This window comes from Elephantulus edwardii, unplaced genomic scaffold (assembly GCF_000299155.1).
Source record: "Elephantulus edwardii isolate Elephantulus edwardi_28Jun2011 unplaced genomic scaffold, EleEdw1.0 scaffold00010, whole genome shotgun sequence".
Classification (NCBI taxonomy): domain Eukaryota; kingdom Metazoa; phylum Chordata; class Mammalia; order Macroscelidea; family Macroscelididae; genus Elephantulus; species Elephantulus edwardii.
The window spans coordinates 24,130,578-24,148,233 of NW_006399760.1; the positions used below are offsets into that span (position 1 = coordinate 24,130,578).

Consider the following 17,656-nt stretch of genomic DNA (forward strand, 5'->3'; position numbering starts at 1 on the left):
GTCAGATTGAACTTTGGGGGTTCTGAAATTAAAGCATTAAAATATTCTGATGGAGCTTAGGTTTAAGATTGAGATTTTCAGATTGTCAGCAGATACTGCTTTTGTATTTATGATGATTAAAAAAGTAATAACTGTGACCCAATTCTCATACAGATATTTTAGAAATTATAAAATGAAAAAGTTTGCAGTTGCCTTCCCAAACCATGGCCATTCTGTTTATTTCAGCCAAGACTGGAAATCTTAACTGAAGTAGACTATCACATCATCAGCTGGTAGGCTAATATAACTTAAATTTTGTTAAGCAGTCATGTGCTTAACTTCTTGTACTACCAGGGCACTCTCAGTCTTCTGCCAAGTACTTTGTTTTAAGTATTAATAGAGTGGTGTATTTGGGTTGTCTCTGGTGACTTTATCTTTTAAAAAGTATTTTTGTTGTTGTTGCTGTTATGCGCTTTTGGTTCGGAACCACCTCATAGCTGACCTTTCAGTGGGTTTTCAGAGGTCATATGTCGCATGGGAGGATGTTGCCCATCTCTCTCCTGCAAAACAGTTGGTGGATTTGAACTATGTGCCTTTAGGTCTACAGTATAGCTTCTTCCCCCCTAGGCCATCAGAGCTCCCCAATTTTATTTTCAATAGTGATTGGACCATTTTGCATCTCCACTAGTGGTATAAGAATTTTGTTTAGTCTGCATTCTTAGCAATCATTGGTATTGTCCATCTCTTTAGTTTTGGCCACATTTCCAAGTATTTGATGGTATATTGTGGTGATTTTAGTTTATTTAGTGATTAATGAGGTAGGGTGGTAAGAAACTGTCTTGCAGTCCCAAAGGCATGTGGTTCAAATCCAACAGTTTCAGTTGTTTGCATCTTTAAAAATAATATTTGGGGGGGAAAAGTTTTGTACATTTTGTACATCCCACAAGTTCATTCATTTTCTTAGACAGAGGTGGTTTATATCATTGCATTTATCAAAACCCAGTTAATCAGTTTAACACTACTTTATAACTTCTGAACTGTAAATGACAGCCAAGATTCAGTGTTGAATATAGCATTCTGAGCTTATTTCTGAAATGAATAAAAGGGGGGAGCATGGTTTAAATCCAGAATTGTCGTCGCCAGCTGGTTGGCTCGTACTCATAGCTGAATGGCACTCCGACGTCAGGTTTCCCAGGCTACAGTCACCTGAGAGGAGATTGCAGATCTTCCTTCCCCAAGTAGCTGATCAAGCCACCAGAGAAACGTGGCCTTTGAGTTAGCCCTGCGCTTCTGAATGGATTATGCCACCCAAGCTCCCTGAGGGCGTGGTTAAGATCTGAACAATTTCTCCTATTTTTTCAGTTCTTCATAAAAAGGTCTTTTTTGCATGTATCAGAGAGATTGCTGACTTTGGTGGAAGGCAGCTTCCTTTCCCATCGTCTCTCATTCTATCTGCTTTGAAGTTTCACTGACATAAATTGTGCCCTTAATACATATTCCAGTTCAGTTCAGTTCAGCAAGCACCAGATGAAAATCTGAAAATTATGCCAATATATTTGCACACTGTTTAAATTGTGGCAAATGAAGCTTCAGAGAATCCAGTTAGTATAATTATAGTCAGGAACATGATCTTTAAAATAAGAGCTTGTCGCTCAGTTGATGAGTGATTGAAAAATGCTAGTATTCATCTTGAAATCTCGAAATGTCTAGTGGTTTCCACAGTCTAAAGCTCTTGTTTTAAAGTCATACTCACCGATTTTTGTGGAGTTGGAACCAAATCATGGCTGACCCTTAAGTGAGTTTTCAGAGGCTGTAAACCACATGGGAGGAGAATGCACATCTTTCTTCTCCAGAGCAATTGGTGGATTCAGATGGTCTGTCTTTGGGTTGATAATGCAGCTTTCATGCATTCATATAGAGAAACGGAAATTGTTCATATCTCTTTGATAAGAAGAGTACTGCCCAAGAATCTTTCAAAATTATGTAAAATCCTAAGAAAGTGTAATTTTATGTGAATTTATCTTTAAATGTAACTGAAACTTTTGTTTACCTACAGTATGCATACTCTATTTGCAGATTTGATAGAGAAATTTAGTTCTGAAAAGTAGAAAATCTCTAGAGCTGTGTTTAAAGGGCTTTAGTATACAGAAGAGTGGAGGATTGTAAGACTAGCTCCTTGATGGATAGGCTTGGCTTTGAGGACTTGCAGTTATTTTAGACCAGGTCTTTGGTATGTCATACTTAAGAGTGAAACAAACCAAAGCAAAAAGCAGGGGAAGCTAAAAGCTAAAATAAGGGGAAGCTTTTCCTCTTGAGAGGAAAGAGCAAGGATTTGAAGATGCCAATTTTCCAATATATTCATCAATCACTCTCACAGTCTTTAGATCCTCTGTAGCAACAGCAACTACTGCTTATTCAGTGTGTCGATGTGCCAGATTCTGTGGGTTGGTCCACTTTTTGCTTAAGACACCATGAAATAGTAAAACAGAATAAGACAAAACACTTTATTAGTATGAGATCCTTTCTTACAACTAAAAACACTTTCAGACTGTGAGGAAAAATGAAGCTGTCACTAGGATTGCAGGCTCAGTCTTTTGGGAATTGTGTTGCTAACCCACAGGCAAGGCCTCTGTGGCAGTTCGAATCCTCTGGCAGCTTCTTAGGAAAAAGGTGGACAGTTTCCTCCCATGTGATTTACAGTCTCTGAAAACCTTCTGGAGGGTCAGCTATGAGTGAATTCTGATTTCATTGCCAAGAGTTTGAGGTTTATGTGGAGATTTTTTATTTTATTAGAAAATATAGGATGTTTTGATTAGGAAAGGCCTTTTGAAACAGAAGAAACTCTTTCTAGTCTAAATAAAAGAGGGTCATTTTAAGAAGTCTCATCAAAAGTTATTTTGAGTCTGAGAGCTGTAATGGAATACTTGGAAAGCTGTCCCCTTCTCTTCAGCTAGCAGTGTGATTTCATATTCAGAGCTGAGGAATGCTTTAAGGCTCTCCAAAAAACTGTGCCTGTGGAATGAATCTAACGTGCTGATTTTTCAAGTTGAGAGTAGAAATGGCTAATTTTCAAAATTGAAGAGGAAGCAAGGAGAGTTGTGCCGTGTTAACCATATGTTCTTCTACTATTCAAAACTCCTTTTTAGTCCCTGTTGCCTATTAGGCTAGTTTAAGATCTGCCATCATTTGTTCTGACTTACTGGTTATTTCCTATCTGCTCTGATTTTTCGTAAACCCTGTTACTGGAAACTGGCTTAAACCCATGGAAGGTACTGGCATTCCCATACTTTCCTGCCTTTGTTCCCATGCCCTTTCCCCCTTGAGTCTTGAAATCTCCTGTTTCTTATGCCATCCCAGAATATTTTATATGCTGCTTGCCCTTCAAAAATCAATTCAAAACCCACTTTGTCCAGGGTGGTTCCTTTGATCATCCCAGCTGGAAACAGCCTCACCTTGCTCTGAACTTCCAGAGGATTACACATGGATCTTATCTTCCTTTCCTTTGTACTGTGGTTATGTCTGTCATATCTCATAGATGAGACCTAATGTCTCGGACCTCCATTTGTGGGGGTCTGGCAAAATGGGCTCCTGATGAGAGAGAGAGAGAGTGTAAAATAGCAAAATCCAGAATAAAACAAACAAACAAAAAGCCAGTAGTAGTTATGTCAGTATATAAAAAACCCCACCGTAGTATTTTTTAATATTAATGTCTAGAAACTAAGGGAAACCTAGATATGATAAGAAAATTTAAGATGTTCAGAGGCAGGGACTTGCTTAGCAAAATATTTTCATCCAATAAAGACCACAGGGAACTTTGCAAATAGTAACACAGCTGGTCTAGCTTCCTCTGGTCCTTATTACACAAAATTAGAATCCTGTTTGAACTGGTCATCTGGACCATTCATTATGGTGAATCAGTAGCATCTTATTCTTTCCTTCAATTTCTCGAACTTTGTCCTCCTTTCTCACATTTCGCCTACGTGCATACACATTACCTGTAGTTAAGGCGGCCTGGCAGCTTGTCTGAACTCTCTGAATTTGCTTTTAGCAATTTGGGAAATCCAAGGAATAGGCTTTCTACTAGGGCTATTGATGCTTTCTCTCAATTCTGTGGGAGAAATTTGTTTCCATTTATTTGGTTCACATAAGTTGGCTCACTGAAGGCTGAGATCTGATGCCTTAGTGTAGTCTCTCCTTCTCCGGGATCCTGATTCTGCTCTGTTCTCTGACCCCAACGGTGTGAGCCTTAGCCTCTTATGCAGTTTGTTTTCTACCTGTTGTTGTTGTGTCCTGTTGAATCGGAACTGACTCATAGCTGACCCTCCAGCAGGTTTTCAGGGGCAGTTAATCACAGGGAAGATTGCTCATCCTTTCCCTGCAGAGCAGCTGGTGGCCTCGAACCATGTGCCTTCGGGTTTGCAGTGCAGCTTCTTGCCCCTAGGCCACCCTTATTTTCTACCTGCATACAATATTAATGTAATAACATTCTCATCATTGCTTGACCCTTTTTACATGTCAGAACTGTCCATTTTAGAAGGTAAACTCTTTGACATGTATTCTTTCTGACACTGTAACATTTGGAGATCACTTTGTACCATGCTAAACTCTGCCAAATAATACTTACTAGCAGCCTTGCTGGTTGCAATTATGGCCCCTTTAGGGACTACAGTTTGCATTTACTCAGACTTTGGAAAGGAGATCCAACTACTTCCATCTTATAGGAAGAAAAAATGTTAACATATAGTGAGTGAGCTTAGTTGCACAAAAGCAAAGCCCTTTTGATTTTTCTTTTTATTACTGAAAGTGATTATCACAGAATCAGAGTGTCATTAATAATGATATCATGATAGTGATGTCTATGTCATCCCTAAGTATGTTTAAGCAGCTTATGGAGGTCAGTTAATATACTGCTGCATTCGAGCCAGTGACCCCGTGGCCATCTCAGACAGGGGAAGAAACTCAGCTGAGAAAGTGTTCTTGAATTCTGTTCAATTTAGGAGCTGCTTATCCAAATAGATTTCTAGAACAAAAATGCTTGTAGCATGCTTTTTATAAGTCTGGCTAATGACAGATTAACCTCAATTAAGTAATTTCTCATGTAATTGTTCACATGGAGAGAAAGGACGTAAAGACTTGGAAGTCTTTTTTTTTTTTAAAAACAAGATATTGTGTGTGTATGTGTGTGTGGCAAGACTTTCAATGACAAACTTCAACAGACTTTGGAGAAGAAATGGAGGCATTTGAGGGAGGAGCAGAGAAAGAGTTTGGCTCATTAGAAGGAGCCTAAAGCAGCCTTTTTGTGCCTGATAGAAAAGGTCATGTTGTAGAATCATTAGTGAGCTCCCTCTACTATGCTTACCTAATTAACTTAATACATCTGTGTCACAATCCTTCCATTTATTCCTTTTAAGAATAGCCCGGTTTTCAAATCTGAGTTGCAACAGACTTGAACTTTAGTCATTAATTTGAACTCAATAAGTGCTTTGTCCTTTATTATTTTTCTTAAATCTGCAACACAGACCTGTGTGTAGACACTATCCTTTCTGATGATCAGGGAAGCACACGTCTTACTGAAGTTAGTTAATGAGAAATGTATAATTATGAGAAGCATTTAATGGTTTCAGAGCCAAAGAGGCACAACCCACGCTGGTCAACAAATGTTCTTTATTTTTTATTTTTTTTATTTTATTATTTTTGTGTGCGTGTACTGTCAAATCAGATCGGACTGGTACAGGAGGAGATTGTCCCTCCTTCCCCGGCAGAGCATCTGGTGGATTCGAACCATGCACCTCTGGGATTGTAGTTGCAGCTCCTTACCACTAGGCCACCAGAGCAACAAATGTTCTTTAACTTGCATATCCTAAGTTTGGTTAACTGGCATTTAGCTTTGAACATTTCTGATGTATGTCTGTACAAGGTGTTTATAATCTCCTTGTGAACTTTTAAACTTTAGGGGGGAAAATTCCCTATAATTTATAAGACAAGTAACTTGTATGTGGCATTTTTTAAAAAAAGTTACTTTTTGGATAATACTAAGGACCAGCCATATTCGAATTATTTTCCTACCTAATAAGATTTAAAGAAATTTAGAATATGTTCTTAATCTTTTAAAAACATACTCTCTGTTATCAAGATAAGCACTTTACAGTGCGTTGTTAATATTGGGTGCCTTTGAGTTGACTTGACATGTAGGGATTCTGTGAACAGCAGGCTGAAACCTTGTCCTGACCTGTTCCATCCTCACAATCTCTGCCACACTCAGATTTATTATTGCCATTGAGATCGCAATACATTTTGTTGAAGGTTGTCTTCACTTTCATTGACTCTACTTTTTCCAAAGACTGATGCCCTCTGACAACATGCCCAGTGTATGAGATGAGGTTTCACTATCCTAGTCTCTCCAGTGTATCCTGGATGCATGTCCTCTAAGATAGACTTGCTTGTTCTTTGAGCAGTCTTTGGGATAGTCATTATTTTTTTGTTAGTACCACAATTCAGAGGCATCAGTTGCTCTTTGGCCTTCTTTATTCATTGTCCAACGTTCAGTCCTTTCTTCATCTGTCATTATGGTCCCTATTGGTCCAGCAGTGAAGATACTTGTCTTCTTGATGTTGAGAGATTGGAGGCTGTAGTTTTGGTCTTTTTCATTGTTTCGAGTCTTCTTCACTTTCTGCAAGCAAGGTTGTGTCATCTGCATAATGCAGGCTGTTCCTAACTCTTTGTCCAATCCTGATGCCACATTTTCCTTGAGAGACACCAGCTTCTCTAATGATTTGCTGAGGACCCGGATTGAATAGGCATAGAGAAAGGATACAACTCTCCCAGTTTTACACCATGCAGCATTCTTTGTTCTGTTCAGTCAGCTGCTTCTCAGTCTATGTGTAGGCTTCTAATTAGTACTATAAAGTGTTCTGAGAGTCTCATGCTTCTCAGTGTCATGAGTAAGTGCCATCAAATCGACACCGACTAGTGACCCAGTATACAACAGGTCTGTACCTTGCCCAGTCCTTGTGCCATCTTACAAACTCAGCTGTGCTCAGGTCCATTGTAGCGGTCACTGTCAGTCCATCCCCTTTAAAGTCTTCCACTCCTTCTCCAACTTTCAGTCTTCCAAACATGATGTCCTTCTCCAGGGTTTGGTTCCTCCTGATAGCATGCCCTAAGTGTGTCAGACAGAGTCTCCTCAACCCTTTCTCTTAAGGAGCAGTCTGGCTGTACTTCTTTCCAGAAACATTGTTTTCTTGGTAGTCCGTGGTCTATTCTTCACCATCATCATAATTCAAAGGTATCACGTCTTCTGTGGTCTTCCTTTTTCATTGTTCAGCCTTTACGTATGACATAATTGAAAATACCACGGCTTCAATCAGACACATGTTAGTCTTTAAAGTCTTTAAATCAGCATTCCTGTTCTTTAATGCTTTAGAGAGGTTCTTGGCAGCACATTTCCCCAGTATATCTCATCTTTTGATTTTTTATTACTGCTTCCATGAGTGTTGATTATAGATCCAAGTAAAAGGAAACATTGGAAACTGTAATCATTTCTCCATCTGTTATGATATTGCTTATTGGTCAAGTAATGTGTGGATTTTTATTTTACTTCTGAGAAATAACTTTTATGTGGACCTACCAGGTATGCTTAATCCAAGCCATACTTTTCCCATTTACTTTCTGTGCATCTGAAAGTTAGACAATAAAGACAGAAAAAGAATCATTACCTTAGAGTTGTGGTACTAGAGAAGATTGCTGAATATTCCATGGTCCAAATGAAAATAACAAACCTGGAGAAACAAATTTGGATGAAGTAAAACCAAGGGAGCTTCTTAGAGGCAGTGACAGTGAAACTTTGTCACACATACTCGGGGCATGTTGCCAGGAGGGATCAGTCCTTGAATAAGACAGCATGCTGAGATAGGTGGAGAGAGAGAGCGAAAGAGGAAGATGCTCAACAAGATAATTTGACACTGTGACTGTAACAATGTGCTCGTGTGTATCAGGGATGGTGAGGACGGTGTTGAGTAGGACAAGGTTCAAATCTGTTGTTCACAGGGCTGCTCTGAGTCATAATCTATCAATGGTGGCAACAGCAACTGTTTTATAAAGCATCAAACTATTTTCTCTTTGTTGTAAATACAATTCCTAAGTTATCCAAAGAATTGAAGGGACACAACAGTAGAGGATCATAAGTAATTTTTTTGTCAAAAATTGAGTGTTTGTTCAATTTCACCCTTGTCTATGATTTCAGATCTTAAGGAAATCCAATCCAGATCCAGTGAATGTGTGCATTTCTCTAAGCCCACGGAGGGCTTTTATTGAGGGTCAAAACTAGAATTCACCAGTTGTGTAGAGGCCATTGTGTTGTTTGCTATTCAGACAGCTTTTGTAATTTTTTTAAAAAATAATTTTAATGAACATTTACAGAGATTTTGGATTTCCATTCATTCATTGCTGCACTTTTCTCGACCGCTGCCCCGCCCCCAGTTCACTCTTCTCTATTAAAAGTAAAAGAAGCACTCGCTCCCTGGTACACAATCCTCCCGCACCCCTCCCACTGCCCCAAGTACATTCTACTATGCAACCTTAATTGTGAACTCTTGTGATAACCATAATACCCTATCATACATCGCTTTTAAATTATTCACTCCCTCATCTGTTTCAGTGCAGTATACACAATTTTTCCAGTTTTTCTCAGTCTTACCCCAACCCTGATATCAGTCCCATTTTACAGCAGTGGCACCATGCAATATTTGTTCTTTTACAACTGAGATTTATTTTTTAATGCTGAGTGAACTCACTTAGGCTCTTAAGGACAAATACCGTGTAAGTCCATTATTGTAAAAACAAAAAGTAGTAAAACACATATGGATATCCAAGGGAGGAGGGGGTGGGAGCAGAGGGGTAAGGATCTCTAGGGGCCAAATCACAGAGTTGCAAAGTTCGGTGGATGGATGGAGGGGATAAAGGAAATGGGAAAGATCCTGCAGGAACCTGACGAGACCAAGTAATGGTAGGCACAGTCCAATTTTATAAAACACAATGTTTGGGAATGACTGTGTGAAACATAATGAAGGAAAGTGTGGGGGAAAATATGTTTAATAAGTAAATAAAAGTCAAAAGTGCTTAAGCATACTGGCCTATTCTCAGTAGTTGTGTAATAGCAAGAAATTCCCTGTGGAGATAACACTTAGCAGATTAAAAAGAATTATAGAAAAATACCTGTTGGGTTGTAAGAAAAGAACTTGAAAAAAAAAAAAAAGAACTTGATAAGGATTATCCTCATTCTTTGAACAATCTTTTTCCTTTTAGAATTGTCTTTTTGAAAAACTTAAAACTGAGCTTTCTTTGTGTATGTAGGGTACCTATAGCATATATAGAGAAAAATCTTGGAAGCCTATTGTTGTTAGGTCCTCTGAGTTTGTTCAAACTCATAGAACTTTTGTTCTGTGTACAACACAGCAAAGCACTGTCCAGTATTCTACCATCCTCGTAAGCTTTGGTATGTTTGAGCTCATTGTTACAGCCACTGCACTCTCATTGAATTGGTCTTTATTTGTTGCCTGTATGTTACCAAGCTTGATGTCCTTCTCTAAGAACTGGACACCCCCACTATCATGCCCAAAGTTAGTGAGACAAAAATTTCCTTGTCCTTGCTTCCAAGGAGTATTCTGGCTGCACTTTTCATGTTTAGAAATTGGTCTGAGGATACAACATTTGGTAGAACAGATTTGTTTATTCTTTTTTGGAGTCTGTGGAGTGATCAGTATTCCTTGCCAGCGTCATAATTCAAAGGCAACAATTATTCTTTGGTTTTCTTTATTCGTTGTCCCACTTACACATGGCTATGAAGTAATTGAAAATGACCATGTCTTAGGTCACGTTTACCTCAGGTCTTAAAGGTCTTCAGGGTTCGTGCTTTTAAGCACGTTAAAGAAGTTTTCTGCAGTAGCCCATGTAGTCACTTGTGTTTTTTTCCCCCTACAACTTTATATTGATTTGCATTTGGAATTGAATGTGTATATTGTTTCATTCATATTCATTGTGTTTCACACTGTCTTTCAGTCACATTGTGTTTCATTCTCATTCATATACATTGTGTTTTGTAAAATAAGTTACTCTTGGTCTATGCCAGTTATTACCCCATCTTTTCAAGTCCCCATTGGATCTTTCTCATTCTGCTTCTCATCTGCCCACCAGCTCTGCTATCCTAGTGATTTCCCTCCTTCCCCGTTTTCCTCCCACTGCTCCCTTCACCTTCCCCTTCTGGACATTTATACTTGTCTTTTTACTTATCTTTCTATTTTTACAGTAGTGCTACAGATCTTCTTATTAGTTATTTGTTGTATTTACACTAATGGTTTTATTCAGTATTTGTCCTTATGGGATTGAGTTAATTCACTCAGCATAGTAGCTTCTCCTATGTTATATTTTGCAAAACTGTTGCTTCTTATTGCTGTATTACCACAATTTCTCCATTTATTCGTTTGTTGATAGATATTGGACTGTTACCATTTATTTGTTATTGTGAATAATTTTGCCGTGAGCGTAGGGGTACATATCTCCATTCATGTCTCAGTTCTGTTTTCCTTGTTATATATTCCTAGCAGTGGAATAGTTGAGTCATAATGAGATTTCTGTGTTTCAGCTTTTTGAGGAATGCCAAACTGCTTTCCAGAATGATTGTACCATTATACAGTCTCATCAGCAGTGCATGAGAGCTCTAGTATTTGCACAACCTCTCCAACATTGTACCAGAAAGAATTGGCGGACACAGAAGAATTTCATGAAATAACATATGACTAAGAGCCTATGGTGACGAAGGAGGAAGTTCAAGTTGTTTTGAAAGAATTGGAAAAAAAACAAGGCTCCAGGAGTTGACAGCATACCAATTGACATATTTCAACAAACAGATGCTGTCCTGGATGTGCTCACCAAGTTGTGCCTAGAAATCTGGGGGATAGCCAGCTGGCCAACTCACTGGAAGAGATCAATATTTGTTCTCATTCCAAAGAAAGGTGACCTGACATGGTGTGGAAATTATTGAACAGTATCATTAATATCACATGCAAGCAAGAACATTCAAAAAACGACTAGAGCAACATGTCAGCAGAGAACTGTTGTGCAGCCTGGGTTTAGAAGAAGCCGTGGTACAAGGGATATTATAGCTAATGTTAGATGGATCTTGGCAGAAAGCAGAGTACCAGAAGAATGTCTGTCAGTGCTTCATTGACTACGCAAAGTCTTTTGACTTTGTGGGTCACAACAAGCTGTGGCTGACTTTGAGAAGAATGGGAATCCATTTGATTGTGCTTACGCAAAACCTATACTTGGACCAAGAGGCAGTTGTCAGAACAGAGGAAGGAGACACTACATGGTTCAAAAGCAAGAAGGGGGTCTGTCAAGGATGTATTTTGTTTCCATACCTTTTCAATCTATATGCAGAACAGATCATCCGAGACGCTGGGCTGTAGGAGGAGGAATGTGGCATCAGGATTGGTGGAAGATTCATTAACAACCTGCGTTATGCAGATGACACAACCCTGCTTTCTGAAATTGAGGAGCGCCTGAAGCACTTGCTGCAGAAGGTCAAGGATTGCAGTCTTCAATATAGATTGAAGCTCTACATCAAGAAAACAAAGATTCTCACCACTGGGCCAACTGGCAGTATAGATGGTGAAGAGATTGAGATAGTTAACAGTTTTCGTTTGCTTGGCTCCACAGTCAACACTCTTGTTACCAGCAGCCAGGAAATTATGAGAGGAATTGCATTGGGAAAATCAGCTGTCAAGGACCTCTCCAGAGTACTGAACAGCAACGACATCAGGCTGGAGACTAAGGTGTGCCTGATCAGGGATATAGTTTTCACATTTGCTTGCTATGTATGCATCAGAGAGTTGGACAGTGACTAGGGATGATAGAAAGAGAATTGATGCCTTTGAGTTGTGGTGCTGGAGAAAAGTATTGACTATACCATGGATTGTTAGGAGACAAACATGTTTCTCCTGGAGAGGGTGAAGCCGGGCTGCTCCTTGGAGTCAAGGATTCTGAAGTTTCATCTGACATACTTTTGCCATGTTGCAAGGAGATACCAATCCTTGGAGAGGTACATCATGTTTGGGAAAGTGGAGGGACAGAGCAGGAGAGGAAGACCCTCAGTGAGATGGATCGATTCAGTGATTGGGATAATGAAAGTAGGTGTGTCAGAGACAATGAGGTTGGCACAGGACAGAGCAGGGTTTAGGGCTTTTGTACATGTGGTCGCTGTGAGTTGCCAAACAACAACAAGTACTGGAGTGAGGTGATACCTTGTTTTGATTGTGTCTCTTTGATTGCCGTGATTGTGATAATTTCTTTGCGTCTCTTGGCTGTCCAAATGTCTTCCTTTGTGAAAAATCTTTGTGTCATTTGCTCATTTTGTTACCAGGTAATCAATCTTTTTCTTGTGGAGGTTCTGTAGTATTCTGTAAACTTCCGTTATGAGACTCTTGTTTCAGATGGCATTGCCTCATGCTTTTTCCCAGTCTGTGGGCTTTCTGTTTCTACTGCTTCACTGCTGCATGTTTGCATTCAAGATTATGCTCTGGACAGCTTCACACCTTGGTGTATAGATTTCTCAAAGAATGGTCTCTCTCTCTCAGCAGCATCAAGTATGGGACTGTTTAGAAATACAAATTCTCAAGCCTCACCCAAGGTTTTCACTTACTTATTACATATTATGTATATTCTATGTTTGCTTCAATTATTATGTCACTGTTGAAATGATAAGTGCCTTCCCTCCCCAAAGAAACTCATTTCTGTCCAGTTGGTTTTGATTCACAGTGACCCTGCAGGCCAGAGTATAACTATCTGTCCATGGGATTTCCAAGTTTGTAATTCTTTATGGGTGGTCTCCCACATCTTTCTCACATACGGTAACTGGTAGGTTTGAACCCCTGACCTTTTAGTTAACCAACACTTTAACCACTGTGCCACCAGGGCTCCTTGGGAATCCATTGGTATTAACATGTATGCAAGTGTGTACACACAAATATATTCATACATAGATGCACATCCTTTTGTCACACACAATAATGCTCATTCCTCGTTTTGAAACAAATTAACTTGATCTACTCCAAATCACATTAGCTCAAAACAACATAAGGCTATTTTCAAAGAGCAAATGAATATTCAAAAGAGAACAATTTGCCAACATTGACGATATTTAAAATAATTTGCAGCAGATTGACAACTTGCGGAAAGAGATCCTAAAATAGGTTGGGTGCACAGCATCATTTGTAGAACGAGAACTGCAGTGCCTTCTAGAGAAAAGTAAGCTCTGGAGCTGGGCAGAAGTGGGTTCTAATCCACTTGTATGGACTAGCTGAGTTATATTAGGGAAGTCCAGGATAGCCTTAACTCTTAGTTGTCGGCTGTGAGAAGTATGGTTAGCAACATCTCTTGGGGGTTTTTTTTTTTTTGGTTGTTGTTTGTTTTTCTTTTTTTTATTAATTTCAATGAACATTTACAGAGATTTTGGATTTTCATTCATTCATTGTTGCACTTTTCTCCCCGCCCACCTCCCCACCCCCAGTTTGCTCTTTTTTTTTTTTTAAATTAATTTCAGTGAACATTTACAGAGATTTTGGATTTCAATTCATTCATTGTTGCACTTGTAGCAACATCTCTTGTAAGGATTCAGCACTTAACAGTAGTATCTACATGACAGTGCACAGGGTCATATTCTCTCTGTGGATGGATTTGGGCTCTCTGTATGCAGCATTGGTTTAAATGCACCTGGTTGTGTTTTGATTTCACAACTCTTACACTCTTCATTTTGTGTTCCCTTCAGGAACGATTCCAGGTGAAGAATCCTCCCCACACGTATATCCAAAAGCTCAAAGGCTATCTGGATCCAGCTGTAACCAGGAAGGTAAGATGGATTTGTTTCCCCTCTTTGTAGTGGCTTCCGGGTTTGCAGGCAGAATCCTCTTGGATTGGAGGCTCCCACTTCCTCCTCCTGACAGCCTCTGCCTGAGTTGCCAGGAAAACTACCTTTGGAGGTTGACAGCATAAGAAGACAGAGAAAAACCCCATCCTTCTCACGTGAAGGTGTTTAAAAATGTTTCTCTGCAAAATGAAGTCATGCACCATCACTGGTTATTGAGTCACTGCCATTTCCAATTACACAGGGTTGAGTTTGGAAACCAGAAAACCAAACCCACTGCTGTGTGCATGTGTATCAGTTCCACCTCCGAGTGACCAGAGGTCTTGAGGCCCCTGGAAAAGCAGGCTTTGCAAAGGCAGTGCTTGTGTTATTCATGCCTGGGTGCATTTCCAGAGACCTTGAAAAATCACTGGGGCTTTGTCATCCCAGCTGTGCACTCACATCCTGCGTTGATGCTTTTAGCAGTTTCCCTGGCCCCAAGAAGGTGAGGAGAGAATAGCCGAATCTATTCTCAGTCTCTTCTTTTCCAAACAAGGCCTGCTTTGTGTAGCCACACATTTGGTTCGGTCTGATGCCTCGTGGTCAAGCATACAGCCTGGCACAGCCTGCAGGCCTGATCGGTCCAGGGAGGGCTCAGGGCAGCACTGTCCTTGCCCAAGACGGGACAAGAGGGTGCATCACTAGACAGTCCTTGTTGTGCTCTGACCTTCCACAACGTCTGCTCCCAAGGCCACAGGGAAAATAGCACAAGTTTTGTTCCTTCTGCTTGTTTTAAGTGTGAGACTCATATTTACCTTGTTATATTTTTTTAAGGCTTAATTTTACATTTTCCAAGACACTTGGGTATTGTTTGTTTGTTCTCTCTCTGTGTTTGTGTGTGTGTTTGTGGGTATGTTGTTTTAAATTTTCTCCTTTTTCTTCATTATCCATCTCCTTCTCTGAAAAGTCAGGTTAAAGAGAGCAGTTCCTATTTTCTTTCGGAAATTCCTTGACCCTTTGCTATATGGTTAGTATGTGGCCACTGAGGAATAAATTATATCAGTGTTGGTGAGAGTTAACTGTAGACTTGCACCGTGGACTCAAAACCAGATGTGATCTTCCTTGTCTTCAAACAGGGTACCTGGCAAATTGTCATAATATCTTCCTTCAGAAGATGTGGCATGTGTTCCTTGTTCCTTTTTTGTTTGTTTGTTATTGATTTTATTATTATTATTACTAATTTTAATGAAAATTTACAGGGACTTTGGATTTCCATTCATTCATTGTTGCACTTTTCTCCCTGCCCACCTCTTCCCCCTCCTTGTTCCTTTTTATATTTAAAGCTGCTATGAGGCATCCTCATGTGAGACAATGGCTCAGTTCTTTCTAGAAAATCTTTCTCTGAGGATGTAGCACTTTCCTTTTTATTATATTTAAAGCTCAGTCTTACACTATCAAGTTATTTCTGACTTATAAAAGATGCTCTATTGGCTTTCGGAGGCTGTGAATCTTAATGGGAGCCGACTGCCCATCTTTGTCCTGTGGAACAATTGATGAATTTGAACCTTTAGGTTACGTTTAGGTTAGCAGCCCAACACTTAACCCACTAGGTACCTGGACTTACCAGAGTAGAGTGGGTTAAAGGAGGATGAGCTCACACACGTAGCAACAACAAAGTCTGGTGGAGAAGTATTTTCAGAAGTTCTCACACTTCTAAGACTCCAGGCTAGCTTGCTCAGACCCCAACATCAGGCATCTCACTCCACTCTAGGCCTCTGGTTGAGAACGACGAAAATGCTGATGTTTGTACACAAGACTGGAATCTCGGTTCAGCCTCCCACATAACTGGTCTCTTGTACAGAATGCATTCCATTCCGGAACAATCGGCTCAACATTTTTCAAATTCTGGAGAGAAATGAGAAGAATACAACCAAAAACACAAAACCCCGTACACATACACACAAAAACCCCCAAACAAAAAACCACACCAGACTGCTAGTGGGGACTGTTTAGATTCTGGGGCCCAAGCCTCATGAGGAAAAAAGATGTTAACTTCTTCCTGGCACTGTCCTGTTTGTCTTTTGGGCCAGTTTTTTTTTCTGATTTAAGGAAAATGAAATGAAACAAAGAAGCAATAACAAACAGCTTTCTCTGAAAGTGGTTTGCTCTCTTACAAACAACTTTATAAGGAGAACTGACAAAAGATGGGCTGGTGGGGTAACCTTCATTCTGAAATCACTGCTCTGGTTCATATATATTTTCCTGATTGGCCTTGTTTGGTCTCTGCCTCATCTATGAAGAGTGGCCATTCACCTCAGAAGAAAAAAAAAAGCCAGCTCATTGACTCACCCAGGCCTGCTTTAGTAAGATTTCTGTCAGGATCTGGCAGTGGGAGATGATCTGTTCCACACAGCGTAATTACAAGGCTTAGAGCCTGGAAAAAAGGAGATTTTGTTTGGAATAAGGCATGGCTTGCAGCTAAAATGAATTTAAGATTCTCAGCTGTATTTTGGCTGGAAAGGGGAGGGAAAAAAAAAGATTTCAAATCAGGGCTTTAAATTTCAGCCAGACTGTCTAGTCCGAGCTGTCTTCTTTCACTGCCTCTGGAGTCCTCACATACTTCCTTCATCAATCTTTTGTTCCAACTGAATAAGAGAGACTTAATTTTGCTCGCTTTCTAAAAAAGTTTCTTAAGCATATTCTAGTTAGATTTTCCTTATGAATCGTTTTAAAAAGGAAATCCTCTGGGGCAACCAAGGAATAGCCTAAATTAGGTATCTCTGTGACCAGAACTGGCTAAACCAGCCTCTTCCTATCAGTGAGTATTAGTCTGTGCGTTGAGCAATGTGTTCATGTCTTGCATGGAAAAAGGCTGCAGACCATAAAGAAAGAAAGGAGTCTGGGCCTTTTGCTGCTGCCTTTGTGAAAAATGAAGCCTATTGTGTGCATCTGCCCGGGCTCAGCTGCCTCCCTGTGCTCATCCCTGGGCCGCTTTTTAATGCGGAGGGAAGTAGGAATGGTATAGATTGCTAATGGACCCTACCTGGTTCCTTTCTCCTGGTCTTCTACACACTCTTGATTTCTCTTTGAAGTGTTTTAAAGCCTTCTGGATCCATTGTAGAAGGGCAGTGTTAGCACTTATTATTTATGTGGTGGGGAAGCCATTGCCAAAGCTTTCATTTCTCTTGTCCGTAGTCCAGCTAAAGATGGTTCATGGGGAAGAGAAGCCAATTTGATTGTACTTCTGTTTTCATGCAGTTTTAAGACGTCAACAGTGAATGTTGTTGTTATTGTTGCCTCATGGAACAGTGCTTTAGTTGCTTTGTTTTTTTTTGTGTGTATTTTTTTTTATTAAATTTTATTACTTTTAATGAACATTTACAGGGATTTTGGGTTTTCATGCCTTCATTGCTGCACCATTCTCTCTACCCTCCTCCCCAGTTTGTTCTTCTTCCCCGCCATCTGAATGTCTGTTTTAATTGTCCAATTGCCACAGTGCTTGTCAAAGTCAGTTCTGATTAATCTCCTTTGTCGGTGTGTCTTTTGCCATTCCCTATCACTGCTCCCTGAGAGAGACTTCACCCTGATTCATAAGGAAAAGGGGATGGCGTATTCTCTTAGCTACTTCCTGCTGAAGAGAGACGCTGTGGGTTTCAGGGTGAAGATCTTCTCTCACTACTCTAAAGGGCCCCTTTGGCAGTAGGAAACACATAGACTATTATGGAGATTGATTTTGGAATTTAGATGCACTCTTATTGATTGTGTTTGGCCGTACCTGTT

At 39.9% G+C, this 17,656-nt stretch overlaps 1 protein-coding gene across 1 annotated transcript in view; it reads left to right on the forward strand.

Moving 5' to 3' along the window:
- Positions 1-17,656, forward strand: part of FMNL2 (formin-like 2) — a 375,555-nt gene that overhangs the window by 223,967 nt on the left and 133,932 nt on the right. Inside the window, exon 3 of the mRNA XM_006880775.1 lies at positions 13,802-13,882. Within this exon, the coding sequence (XP_006880837.1) occupies positions 13,802-13,882 (81 nt within the window). The remainder of the gene's footprint in view (positions 1-13,801; positions 13,883-17,656) is intronic.